The sequence below is a fragment of the Heptranchias perlo genome, chromosome 26 (genome assembly GCF_035084215.1).
Source record: "Heptranchias perlo isolate sHepPer1 chromosome 26, sHepPer1.hap1, whole genome shotgun sequence".
Classification (NCBI taxonomy): domain Eukaryota; kingdom Metazoa; phylum Chordata; class Chondrichthyes; order Hexanchiformes; family Hexanchidae; genus Heptranchias; species Heptranchias perlo.
In genome coordinates, this window is record NC_090350.1 from 29768258 (window position 1) to 29782122 (window position 13865).

A 13865-nucleotide genomic window follows, 5' to 3' on the forward strand; every position below is an offset into this window, starting at 1 on the left:
GCTACTATGAGCAGCAGCACTGAGCTCCTAAAGGAGAAACGAAAACAGCAGACGCGTGAACAGCAGAAAGCTTTTGACCCCAGATATGTTTTTGGGTCTGTGAAATGTACAGAAGAGTTTGTTTCTCTCATTTTACTTTAATAGTCATCAGTGAAGTCATCAAAACTGATTGTCTTTCCAATGAGGGTTGTCATCTTCAGCCACAAAGGACTACAGCCATCAACACAACGATTACTGATCCTCTTCTTTGTGAATGATTGACTGGTATAGCTACATTTTATCTTAGATTATTTTGACTCTTATGTTTCAGTCCACTGTTATCGGTGAGTCCAAACCTTTGAGAGCATCTATCCTTGCCTTGAAATCTGGGAAAGGTTTTTGTAATATGGCCCTTGGGTATCACCTTGACGCAGCACCAGGATAGGTTTAAGAACGGCACAGCGTGGCACCAGTGTTAGGTTCAGTGGTAGTAAGTAGCATGCTGTAAATATATATGAGCACAACAAAATCACTTTGTGTTCTGAAGTAAGTCTGTTCTTTGTTTTCCGTGTTTGACAGGATGTTTGTACGTCGGTTTGCAATAGGAGATGAAGTTCCTTCTATGACTCCTTACTGAATCATTGTCTCCTCAAGAAGACATCTTCTAAGACATCATCAAGGGATAGCATGGTTTGTGTACTCTGATGGAAGGGTACCTCCTAATTGTTCTTCTTCTTTGTTATAGCCTTGCTCATTTTCTCTTCTTCCTGCTTTTATTATAAGGACATTTATGAGAATGCCCACATAGTGAGCCCTATGTTAAGGGCTCCGTAACAGAAGGGTGGAAAAAAAGATTTCCCTGCCTGAAACTACAGCTCAGAAAATATTTTGCTAATTGCTTTAGTCAAAGCTTGTGGACAGTCAAAGCCTGTAAACTCAACAACTTCCTGGTTTGACAAGTCTTGCAGGTGACTCAATGTTCTATTCTACAAGCTTAACTTTAGTCAGGTGCAATTCTGACATACATGGCAACCTTTCTAGGTCAGCAGCCTTTGCTCTGATTATCCCCTCATTTGTATACTTGTACCATTTTGTACCATGGGCACATCTTCTGCCAGTAGACAATTCCAACAGAATTTAGTGTGTATTTTAGAATGAGTGTAACTCTGGGTGTATCTGACTTATGCTCCAAATTCCATTTCCCTAAGCCAGAACTAATACTGCTTTAGCACCAAAAAAAGTCAGAATTTAGGGCCCAAATTCCTTTACTTACCCTTGCTTTGGCAGGCGTCACTCCAACCCACTTTTTTTGTTTGGCCAGCAGCAATTGAACTGACTTGATGTGCTAAAGCTCTCCATATTGAGGAAAAAACAATACTATGATTGCATATCCAGTACAAGGAATTTCCTTTTAATACCCTGCAATACATTCAAAAATAGGGCCAATAATGATGACAACAGGAAATGTAACTCTCTTCTGTCAACATTATTTGGAACAGCATGGAGATGCTGTGCCGATCCCAAAAATGATAAGAATGTTCTTATGACAATAACCATGGCCATCCATTATTCTGGATTTAAAAAGAATGTAATTCCCAACTGGACACTGTAATAATTACAGACCTGTATCAATATATCAAAGGTGATTGAGCGCTTTTACGTAACTCATCTGATCCATGTTAAAAATGTATTGTGACAGCATAAAAAAATATTTGTTCCTTTACAGCAGGTCCATCTACATTCTTCATTTGTGGATTCCTTTTTGCATTTTTTTTCAAACTGGTTCTGTTGCTAATAATACACATTGGAATAAGAGCTCCTAAGTTTCAGTCTAGATATCAGCCTTGGACATTTCAGACGGGGTTTTCACCCAATATTTTCTACAGTGTGACAGTAATTCTAAATTTAGAGCAAGGTAAGCTGGATTTATTTTATGGCCTGTGCTTCTTATAGATTAAAAATGCAATTCACCTGAATATAGAAAGAATTATTTCCCCCACAAGTTTTTGCCTTTAATCATTTTTTTAAATTGAGGGATCTTAACAAAGAGCTATGCCAAGCCTGGGTGTTGAAAGCCTGTATGTAGGAGAAAGGAATAGCTAAGGAATGTAAGGAATTCCATTGTTTCAAATACTTGGGAAAGAACGAGTTAGCGTAGGAGACTTTAAGATGAATCCTGATTTTACACAGTGAAAATGCAGGGAAGAATAAAAGAGTGTAGAATGATGTCTTTGTAGCTTCAGAGGAACAATAGAAGAACCTTAAGAGGAACAATGGATATAATAATATCAATAAAACAGAAAAAAAAAGGTTGTGACTTGTGTGGGTGAAAACTTTGAAACATGTTTACAAGAAATACCCAGTATGTCTAACAGCTTTAAATAGACTCAATATTAAGTTAAAGGATATTCCAATTTTTGCTTTATTTAACTGATTATTATTAGTCGTCTGACTTCCTTTGTTTTTTTTAACTTATATGACTATTGTTAGTTTTCTCTCTTTCTTGTTTTCTTATTCTACAGTGCATTCCATGCTGAGTTGGTAGATGGCTAGACAAGCAATCCCAGATACCATTTTGTGATCTGCCACAATTAGGTGGGTGAAAGCAGCCCAGGGAATCATACCCTTCACTGAGTGGCTTCCCCCATGGATAAAGTTGAGTATAGGAACCTTGGTATAAGCCCAGGTGACTGGTATTCACATGTACGAGCCTACTGCATGGTGTTTAATTTATAATATGGATGGAGCCCTCAGTAGCACAGGACATTAGTACATCCGTGTGATGCACCAGAGAAGGCTGTTTGGATATTCCAAAGGAAAAAGATTGCACAATAGGGCTTTTTTTAAACACATAATGTTTTACTGTTACTGTGTAAGGAGTCAGTGTTCAATAACTTGTTTCCACTGGCCAGATTTATTTTTAATTAAACAAAATAACTACTCTTGAATACTGTGATACTATTTTACGAAAAGAAAAACTTAAGTGCAGTTTCCTGAAAAGTGTCTAATTCTATCAGTAATTGCAGTTATTATCTGTCATAATATTTGTTGTTGCATTGATCCAGATCTATTGCAATGTAGATGTAGTTGTATTGTGTAACCTGTGACCATTAGGAATTCATTTGAGAAATTGTTAAATGAGCAGATTTCTTTTCACTTCCAAAAAATCCTACAAATGAACTTGACTTAAATAGCATCTTTCACAATTGTGGAATGTCCCAAAACCCAAAGCACTTCACAATGAATACTGTTGAAGTGTAGTCACTGTTGCAATACAGGGATACACAGCAGCCAATTTGTGCACAGCAAGGTCCCACAAACAGCAATAAGGTAAATGACCAGATAATCTGTTTTAATGATTATAGTTGAGGGATAAATGTAAGTAGGACACCAGGGAGAACTCCACTACTCTTCTTTAAATAGTGCCAATGGATCTTTTACATTCACTTGAGAGAGCAGACAGGGCCTTCATTTAATATCTCATGCAAAAGGCAACACTTCTAACTGTGCAAAACTCCTTCTGGACTACACTGAAGTATCAGCCTGGATTATGGGCTCAGGTCTCTGGAATGGGGCTTGAACCTATGACCTTCTGACTCAGAGGCAAGAGCTCCACCACTGAGCCAAGACTGACACCTAGGGGCTCGAATTTAGCAGGCCTGCGGGTTCCCAGCGGGTGGTCCTCCGGGAGCGTCGAAAACGCGGACGGCGAAATTAGTGGGTTGCCCACGCGATCGTAGCAGGCAACACACTAATCGGAATCAATTACCTGCTCCTCCGGGGTCCACGGCGCTGGCCTGCGCGTCGGTCGGGCTGCGCATGCGCAGTACGATCTGTCAGCTGGAGGCTCTCTAGTTAAAGGGGCAGTCCTCCACTGACAGATGCTGCAACCAATGGGACAAATTGCAGCATGGAGCAGCCCAGGGGGAAGGCTGCTCCCAGTTTAATGATGCCTCACCCCAGCTATCATCAGATGGGGTGAGGAGGAGGGGGAGGACACAGATCTTCCCCCCGGCGGGCGGGAGGAAGCGGCCTGCCTCTGCCACCAAGAAGGCCTGGCTCGAGGTGGCAGAGGGGGTCACCTGCGCCACCAACATATGGCCCACCTGCATACAGTGCAGGAGGCGCTGCAATGACCGCAGTAGGTCCGCCACAGTGAGAACACGAAGTCTTTCCCCTACACTCCGTCTGCCACAACACTGCCCCCACCCCAAATCTCCTTCGGCACCGCCAACACTATTCTGTCACATCACCCTTCATACCCACTCACACCCCGTCCTCATCTTACCTCCACCTACTCACCTCGCCAGTACTCACCCTGCCACTAACACGCAACCCACTCCTCATACAATCTCATTGCTCCATCCCATACTCACCCTCTCGTGCATCTCCCTCACGGCCAGCCTCACTCAACCTGCCACCACCTGTGCTGCAGCCACAGGGCATGCATCACATATGTGCAGTAGGCAGCGTAAGGCAAACGTGTCGTCAGCATGAAGGGGGTGCACAAGGGTGTCTGAGGGTTTGTCCTGGGTGTTCCTTATATTGAATTTCAGAGCAACAACCAGCACACATTATATTGACACCACCACTGCCATGTCTCCGCGAATCCTGTCCGTTGTGTCCAATAATGCCCGCTCCTGGGTATCACTATGAGGACCCACCACTGATGCCACCCATCGTGTTACTGCAGAGTAGGTGCAGGTGTATTTGCAGGGCTCGTCCGCGCAGACGACTGAGAGACATCGGCGGTGTAGCCAGCTGCACCCTGGAAGGATGCGGAGGAGAAGGTGTGGAGGGCAGTGGTGACTTTGCCAGCGACAGGTAAGCAGTTGGTGCTGGGGCCAGCCAGGAGCAGCTCGGCATGAAAGAGGCTGCAGATCTCCACGACTACATGTCGAGCGAATCTGCGCCTCCCTGTGCACTGCTGCTCGGAGAGGTCCGGGGAGCTGCGCCTCGGTCTGTGGACCCTGTGGCGAGGGTAGTGCCCTCTGCGACGCGTCTCTCTCTGCGGTAGCCCTCCCTCCTGCTGTGCAGGTGGGCGTGCAACAACACCGTGTTGGGGGGATCCACGTCTCTGCGGCGGACGGCGTGGACTGCGAGGCTGCTGGTGCTGGTCATGCTCTTCGTCCTCCGAGGGTGTCCACACACCACCCAACTGGCAGGTGTTGGTCTGAGGGGTTGTGCAGGGTAGGTGTGTGGTTCCTCGGACTGGGGCTGCGGTCTCGTGTCGGTCTGTCCTCTGGCTTGGCGGGGGGTGGTGGAGGGCAGGGGTTGCCCTATGTGACGCGGTGGCCTCCTGCGTGGGTGAGGGCTCTCCCCCGTGGAGCGCACCTTGGCACCTGCCACAGGCTGCTGGCTGCAACACGCCTGGTTGGATGGAGACTGTTTCCCCCAGTGTGGGAAACTCACTGCCTTGAACCTAAAATCCCACACTTCCTCTTTTGACAGCTGCTTCAGCTCATTAACTGACCACAACGAGCAAGTTAAGTACTCTCAAGTGGAACCCCGCTGGCTTTAATTGCCTGCGGGATTCCCACCAGCGGGGCTTGCGCGCGCAGCCCCGCACGTCAGCGCGGTACCCGGAAGTGGCCGGGATTTCGTCGCGATCCGGTCACGTGACCGGAGATCGGGATTTTCGGGACCCCCCCGCTGGAAACCCGCAGGTAACCCGACCCTAAAATCGAGCCCCTATTCATTGCTAGATTGATTTTAGGATCTTTATACCATGAAATTTAGTTAATACCCAAATGTGATTCAGATGAATATAATATTTGACAATGGGAAGTCTCTCACAAGGCGCACTGTTTTTAACATTGTAGATTTCAGTGATTCTTGCAAAATATAGTGGGAGCTATTCTGGAATAAACAGAAAGAGCATTATTAAGACTGGGACCTCCTGCCAAAATCTCAGTTTAGTTTGTTTCATTGAAGACTCAGAATGTATTATAATTAAGGAATTTCTATTGCTGTATTAAGGGATTTTCCAGAAGATTTGGTTCCTGGAACAACCAACAGCAATCTCTTATGAAAACTGAGTCCTGGAATCTTGCACAGCGGCTGATAAAGCACAGACTTTTTCAAATCAATTTTTATACTTTTTTAATAATTAATTTGTAGATCCAGCTGCAGTTAACAACATTGGGTTGTCAATCACATCTGTGCATAAACACAGTAAAGACTGTTGCAAAATGTATCTTAATGTTGATACCACCCTTTGATATAGGGAACATCGCAATGAACTTGTTGCATGATGCATCATTTAAACAAAAGTCATTCAACTTGGCTCTTAAATGAAACATAATGATAACATCTTACAGAAATGTTAGTACCTTGTGCTGTGCTTGACTGCATAGGTCAAACAGCTTGCTGACACACACACCCTTTAGGCACAGTCATGATGTGGAGATGCCGGTGATGGACTGGGGTTGACAATTGTAAACAATTTTACAACACCAAGTTATAGTCCAGCAATTTTATTTTAAATTCACAAGCTTTCGGAGGCTTCCTCCTTCCTGAGGAAGGAGGAAGCCTCCGAAAGCTTGTGAATTTAAAATAAAATTGCTGGACTATAACTTGGTGTTGTAAAATTGTTTACCTTTAGGCACACACATGGGAAATGATCACTTGTGCAAGTAACTGGAGGGATGCCAGTTCCCATAGACCCATACCCAGTAAAAGACATCACCTTCAGGAATGCAGAAAGCGGAAAGGAATGCAGAATGTGAAATATATTTCACATTTATGATATAAGAAACCAAAATAATCACACGTGCCTGAATGGAATGTTAAATTGAAGGTAAAGAGAGTTAGACAGATATTAGACAGAGGTCAGGAATATAATAGGACTGTCTCACTCACAAATAATCAAAATTTTTATACCACAGGCACCTTCCAGGTAGTCACAGAGAACATCATCTTTTATTCCCTTTCTCACATTTTGCACTCAAACCTCTTACTGGGAAAGTAGAGAGCAGTTTGTTCCCAACTCTCACTATGCCAGTCTGCTCACCAGATGATGGGGCAGAAGGTGAGGAGGTAATACAACTGAAGGTGGGATTCTCTTCTCTCTGCTATTTTTCTCTCCTCTGCCTATATAAAGAACTTCACCACTTTCTGCAGTGGCATTAGCTAGCTCCTGTGGAGATTGGAAATTCACAATGTGGAAAATGTTGGGCATGAACCTGGTCTGTATAACTCCATACTGTCAACACATTAATCCATTATTCAGCAGGACCACCCGCAGTGGTCAGGAATTATGACTTCAGAAACTTGCTCCATAGTGCCACCTACCGGTTAGAGTCTGTAGCAACATTGTTACAGCAAGCTATTTACACACAGGGTTTCTGTTCTAAATGTTCATCTCGGTAGCTTCACTGTTGAATGCTGACATAAAGGTATGGCCAAAAATCACTGGAAGTTGAATGGGAGGTGCATGCATGCACAAGATTTTTAATGTGATATGTAGATAAATTTCTAGATTTCCTGCTGTAGTAAAGTAACTGGTGCTGTTTATTCCTAGAGTGATCAAGAATGGGATGGTATTTCCTTCATTCTCTGCTGACTGGGGTCAACAAGTACTCAACGTCGCTGGGGAAAGTGTGGCTCTCGGTCATTTTCATTTTCCGTATCCTGGTCTTGGTAGTGGCAGCTGAGACTGTATGGGGAGATGAGCAGAGTGACTTTGTGTGCAACACACAGCAGCCTGGTTGCAGGAATGTGTGCTACGACCATTTCTTCCCCATCTCCCACATCAGGCTGTGGGTTTTCCAGATCCTCTTTGTGTCCATTCCATCATTTCTCATTGGTATGCATGTTTTTCAAAGGAAAAAAGGCAAGAAGAATATAAAAATCTTTAATCAGAATACAGATTTGCAAAAAGTAAAGATTGATGCCCCTCTTCTTCGGACCTACTTGGTCAGCATTGTCTTCAAAATGTTATTTGAAGCTGTCTTTATGTACTTATTCTATTGGATCTATGAAGGGTACAAGATGCTCAGACTTGTGAAATGCAGTGAATATCCCTGTCCTAATACTGTTGATTGCTTTATTTCTAGGCCAACTGAGAAAACAATTTTTACTGTTTTTATGTTGGTGACTTCAGCTGTATGTATCTTGTTGAATGTTGCAGAACTGTGCTATTTGATTGTAAGATACTGCATTATGCAATGGAAGCAGAGTTTGTTTTCTGCTGTAGAAGACAATGAAAAAAACAGAAGACTAACGACTGCTATTACTTCCTCAAATAACAGCACGTCAAAGCTCGATGATGTCTGAGAGAGCTGTTCAGATCTAGCTTCTACATTGTAAAAAAAGACAATGTTTTCTGAATTATTGATGATTATACAACACACATATGGTTCATGACTCACCAAATAATTGTGTGACTTTGCAACAAAATGTTATCAGGAGGGAATGGTTAATGTGCTTCTTACTTGTATCCTATTTATTTTTATTTCAGATTATTTTGTTTGTCACTGTTATATGTTACAGCCATTGTAACTCACTCATTCCTGTGTTGCTTGTGACTATGTGATCACTGCCTTTTTGTAACCTGTAAATCTCTGGGAATGTAACCTGTATAGAATACTCACATAAAGTAGCTGACTTATCGTTCACCTTCAAACAGAGAAGGATTATAAAAAACTTGCTTCATACATACAAGATATAAGATAAGGAACCTGAAGCAGTTCAGAAATCCTGTCATATAAACTATGAACTATGATTTGAATAGAAGATGGATGTTCTCCTGACTTACCCCTTGTGACCATCAATGATGATTGATCATGGAAAAATGAACAATAGAAAAAAGGTTAGTCTTTGGTGTGGCAGACAAGATTAAGAAATGTCAAATTCAGCTAAGGCTTTCTTGAAGGTATTGATATTTATGGATGAGTTTTCAGATTCAGCGCTCTTTGTTTAATCTATGGAGTGAATACAGAGTATCTTAGTTCCAGTTTTCTGAAGCCCATGAGGGGGCCTGGTTGCTTGGATGTTGACCCAGAAAACTGAATGACTTAACTCCTAAGCTTAACTAACATAATTAACAGGAATATACAACTAATTTGTTATGTTTGTTGGAAAAGTGGCAGCTTAGTGACCCGTTTGGAATGTAATATTGTGCCTAGTGCTCTAAACTCGATTTAATGTTGCAATAAACTGCTTTTATTTGAATTAAATTGTGCTTTGGATTATATCTGAATTTGGAAATGGAGGAAGGGCAATACAGAGCACAGGTATGAGCTTGAATAGAGATAGCAAAATCTCTACCAAAAATTATGAATATGTTTTATTGTTGGACCACAAATGGAATATTTTCTATATTAAATGGTTCCTGTATATTGTGTTTATAACACAAAGGCTTCATATTCACCAGTTTTTATGAACCTCTTAAGAACAAGATATGTCAGCACTTCGAGCTGTACAAACAATACTCAGTGAGTCAGCCAAAGGTCAGGTGCCAGCTATGACTCAGGAATCAGCATCAAATTTGTAGAAGTAACCTGAATTAGTTCAATTTGGCCCTATTCAGATTTCTTTGAAGTTAACTTGGCCAATTCAGTTGTGACTACTGTTTAAAAATTGCTGATGTGCACCTGCAATTTAACTTAATTTTTGTGACAAAAATTAGTCTTCATCATGAAGGGTGTCAAATTCTTGGAGTGAGTGCAAACATTGGTGCAATTTTTCTATTTTTGCTAGCGATGTTTTGTGAGACTGTGGCTCCTTTCCATGGTAGTTTATTAAATATATATCAATGTTTATGTGGTAGTTTATTGTGTTTACTTTTTGTGTTGGTTCAGTGGGCAAGTGCCTATTTACCTTTGCGGTAATGGATATGCATATTGGTGTTCTAATAGTGGGTATTTATCCTAGTTCCTGGTGGGATACGTATATGTCTAAACCTAGCTGATCCAAATGCAGTTTGCGTCTAATCCCTGATGGAGTTCTTGTTGGCCTCGATAAATTTAAACTTCCAACTGAGAGGATCAGTTTTTTAAACCTATGATTTGAAATTTATGGAATGGTCAGCCTATTGTGGTTCCATAAACTCTACTAATCAGCTACCAGGTGGTATGGAAAATTGATGTTATTATATTCTCTCTACTGATTTTCTCTTCCTCCCTTATGCGAAGAACATCACCGTTATTTAGAACCAGGGTCTGCTGCGACTAGGAACTCTCAATGTGGGGAATTTCAGCAATGCACATTGGGCAGGATTTTAACTGTAAAAAATGGATGGGTTAAGAGGGGGGGGGGCATTGAAAATTGCAATAATTTTGCTCCCAGGGGACTGGATGGTCATTAAAACCTTTCAAGGAGGCAGTGGGCCACTATTTTGAAAAGTTTTTCGATTTTCGCCTCTGGTAGCCGGGATTCCCAAGCCATCTCCTTCACGCTACTTGAGAGGAGGCGAGAAGGCCCAAAACTGCGGTGCCTTTCTAGCACAACTTGTGTGCCCAGAGGAGCCTACCTGCAGCGACCTCCGCAACGATCGCAGACCACCCGTCTCAACAATCGCGGACCCCCCAAACGATCGCGGACCCCTCCCCCCCCCCCACCCCCCCGATCCCCACCTCAGTGACTGATGCCCGATCGCCTCTGCATGACCCCGATTCCCCCTCCCATGACTGACTCCCCCAGTGAGTCCGCTGACTGACCTCCCTCCTCCGATTCCCCCTCCCGTGACTGACTCCCCCAGTGACTGTCCGCTGACTGACCTCCCTCCTCCGATGACTGACCCCCCCCGACCCCCATACCCCCCGGTGCCCCCGTGCTCACCCATGACCCCCATGCCCACCCGTGCCCTGTGCCCCCATACCCACCAATGCCCCATGCCCCCGTGCCCACTCTTGCCCCCCTCATGTCCCCATGATCCCCTCTCCATCCATACAGTCTAAGACTTACCTGAAGGCTTACCTTTTCATGTCAGTCATGGCCTGTCGGACGGCAAACCAACAACAAAAAAATAAAAGATGTCCTTACATCAAAATCGTAAGAACGTCCAGGAATCCCTTACCTCCGGATTTCACGTCCGTGATTTGACACCCCCCTGCCCCATTCCCGGTTTTGAGTCAAAATCCAGCCCATTGTATCTACAACTATGCAGCAACATTTATTCAATAGGCCCACGTACCAAGAAGAATTTTGGTATAATCTTTGTTCCTTTGATGCTATCTAGTTTGCTATTCTTAGCTTTGATGCTATCTAGTTTGGAAAGGTTTGAGATTTTGATAATAAATAGTTATGTAAACTATGATTGATGATTAATATTTAGACATACAAAGGTAGATTTTTTTTGAGCAGGTACCCTACTTTTGGATGCATGATTGAGTGTCATTAATCAAAACATTCGGTGGAGACCTGTTATGTCAGATCTTCACCCATTTTGCATCCATTCTGTTCATGATTTCAATTGGTGTAGGAATCATCTGCCAGTTTAATTTTATATTATTATTTAAAGTTAAATAACAAAATTTACAGCAATTTTGGAAGCAGATATTTTGGGATACAGTTTATGAGTAAATTGAGATATGACATGTGGTAAGTGTAGCATGCTTAGGAAGAACAGGTGACTTTGGATCTATGGTTCCCAAAACTTTCCACCACTGGGGTTTTCCTCGCCTCATGTCTGGGTCTGTTGTAGACTAATTGATAGAGATTAATTGCTATGATTAGTCAACAACTCCATTATCCTTGTATTATGAAACTGCCGGGATGGTAGAAGGCAGGCTAAAGGCACCTTGGTCTTTTTTCATCTAGTAATTCCTATGTTCCTACCAGATTCCTAGCTGCAGTAAAGTAAGTGGTGCTGATTATTCCTAGGGTAATCCAAAATGGATTGGAATTCCCTTCATTCTTTGCTGGGCGGAGTGAACAAGTACTCAACGTCGCTGGGGAAAGTGTGGCTCTCGGTCATTTTCATTTTCCGTATCCTGGTCTTGGTAGTGGCAGCTGAGACTGTATGGGGAGAGGAGCAGAGTGACTTTGTGTGCAACACACAGCAGCCTGGTTGCAGGAATGTGTGCTACGACCGTTTCTTCCCCATCTCCCACATCAGGCTGTGGGTTTTCCAGCTCCTCTTTGTGTCCATTCCATCATTTCTCATTGGTATGCATGTTTTTCAAAGGAAAAAAGGCAAGAAGAATATAAAAATCTTTAATCAGAATACAGATTTGCAGAAAGTAAAGATTGATGCCCCTCTTCTTCGGACCTACATGGTCAGCATTGTCTTCAAAATGTTATTTGAAGCTGTCTTTATGTACTTATTCTATTGGGTCTATGAAGGGTACAAGATGCTCAGACTTGTGAAATGCAGTGAATATCCCTGTCCTAATACTGTTGATTGCTTTATTTCTAGGCCAACTGAGAAAACAATTTTTACTGTTTTTATGTTGGTGACTTCAGCTGTATGCATCTTGTTGAATCTTGCAGAACTGTGCTATTTGATTGTAAGGTACTGTGTTGTGCAATGTAAGCAGTGTTTGGTCTCTGCGGTAGAAAACAATGAAAAAGCATAGAAGGAGAATAACTGACATTCCTTCTTCAAATAACAATTGATGTGATGGTGACCCATTGAGATCTGAATAGTTAGTAATTTGTGTAAAATCATGCACAGTAAAACAGTCACACGAAATGTCTAATTTATCCTTCATACTTAGCTGAACAAATGTAATCTTTAAAGTCTTCCTACATACATACTAGTTATGAATTTAGGAACCATTGATTACAGAAACTGTTTGATTCCTCCTTTTTTTTCCTCAACAAATTTTCTTCCTTCTTCCCTCTGCTGAAGGTATGAATTCCTTGCTGGGGTACACTTCCATGATTGTCCTCATGTACCTCAGCCAGTGGTCAGCATTATTCACAGTGGTGGGTGTTAGTAGGCTGGTGGAAAGTGGGTATCTGATCCTGTCCTCACCTCCATGTCCACACATGCAACGGTTGCTTGATAATGGTCAGGTGTGAACAATTTTCAGGACAATTTTCCTCAACTGCAGTGCCCCCAGTACCACCCAGTTGAAATCAGCTAACATCGCAGACCGTAGATCAAACCTAAGACTTGCATCATCCATGAGCTCAGTTAATCACATAAACTGACTGAGCCATCAGGGCAGCCACAAAAACTCTTCAACCAGTAATTCATCCATATAATCCAAGAACAATGAAACTCTAATCCCTTGGATAGAAGGTAGATTTTAGAATTTAAGGTGTGTAATACTTCAAATACCAGTTTTGCAAATGGCACCTCAGGCAATTAGGTATAAATGTAAGAAGATTTGATTGTTGGTTGATGGGAAGGTAAGGTTTGGAGGTTTGCATCTAAGAGTGGAATGTGGGAAATCCAGTAAGTGCGATGTGATTTTGGCCTCTCCCAAAAACATTGCTCCACTTCTCAGGAGCAGTTACGATTGTTAATTGTGTGATTTATATCAATCAGTGTAATTGTATTCAGGTGGTGGGCATCAATTGGGGACTCTCTTGTATCCTTTTTATAGGAGAGCTTATCTAGGGTGTGGGGTGTAAGCAAGTGGAACCTCTATGAATAAAGGCTTGGAAACAACTAAAGACCAGGCTTTGGTATTCGGTCCTTCACCACATGGCTATCCATTTATAACATCATAGCAGAGAATGGTTGCCTAAAGGTGGAGGTTGGAAGCTACAATTTTTTTTTGGACATAAAGAAGAAAAACTTGACAGCCTAGTGGCCATTGTGGAAAATGGAAGAATGCAAGTTTAAATCATCAAGGTACAGTTTCCCTCTGATGTTCTCAGAGTTTGAACTGTGAAAGAATAAGGTTGATATGTGGACACAGGTTACTACTCTGCCAAAGAGAAAGCAACTTGGCATTGTTGCTTCCTGAATGAAATAAAATCAGAAGTAA

The 13865-nt window shown here is 42.5% G+C and overlaps 2 protein-coding genes across 3 annotated transcripts; both read left to right on the forward strand.

Moving 5' to 3' along the window:
• Positions 1-1648: 1648 nt before the first annotated feature.
• On the forward strand, positions 1649-9158 carry LOC137342635 (gap junction beta-2 protein-like). Of its 2 annotated transcripts, none has more exons than XR_010967305.1 (2): positions 1649-1894; positions 2502-2914. XR_010967305.1 is itself a non-coding variant. In XM_068006671.1 (2 exons), the coding sequence occupies exon 2, from the start codon at positions 7513-7515 to the stop codon at positions 8254-8256; it is 744 nt and encodes a 247-aa protein (XP_067862772.1). In that variant the 5' UTR covers positions 1663-1894; positions 7502-7512; the 3' UTR covers positions 8257-9158. The 2 variants fall into 2 exon arrangements, 1 of the variants encoding a protein (XP_067862772.1); XM_068006671.1 differs by lacking the exon at positions 2502-2914 and adding an exon at positions 7502-9158 and having other exon boundaries at positions 1663-1894.
• Positions 9159-11816: 2658 nt separating this feature from the next.
• On the forward strand, positions 11817-13597 carry LOC137342767 (gap junction beta-2 protein-like). Its single transcript, XM_068006946.1, has 2 exons — positions 11817-12431; positions 13532-13597. Exons 1-2 carry the CDS (start codon positions 11817-11819, stop codon positions 13595-13597), a joined length of 681 nt encoding a protein of 226 aa, XP_067863047.1.
• The last annotated feature ends 268 nt before the right edge of the window (positions 13598-13865 follow it).

Excerpts from the sequence above, each read along its gene's own strand:
- LOC137342635 (XM_068006671.1), top strand. The coding sequence starts at position 7,513 with ATGGGATGGTATTTCCTTCATTCTCTGCTGACTGGGGTCAACAAGTAC.
- LOC137342767 (XM_068006946.1), top strand. The coding sequence starts at position 11,817 with ATGGATTGGAATTCCCTTCATTCTTTGCTGGGCGGAGTGAACAAGTAC. Across the intron at positions 12,432-13,531 it reads CAGAACTGTGCTATTTGATT|GCTTGGAAACAACTAAAGAC; the intron begins GTAAGGTACTGT and ends CTATGAATAAAG.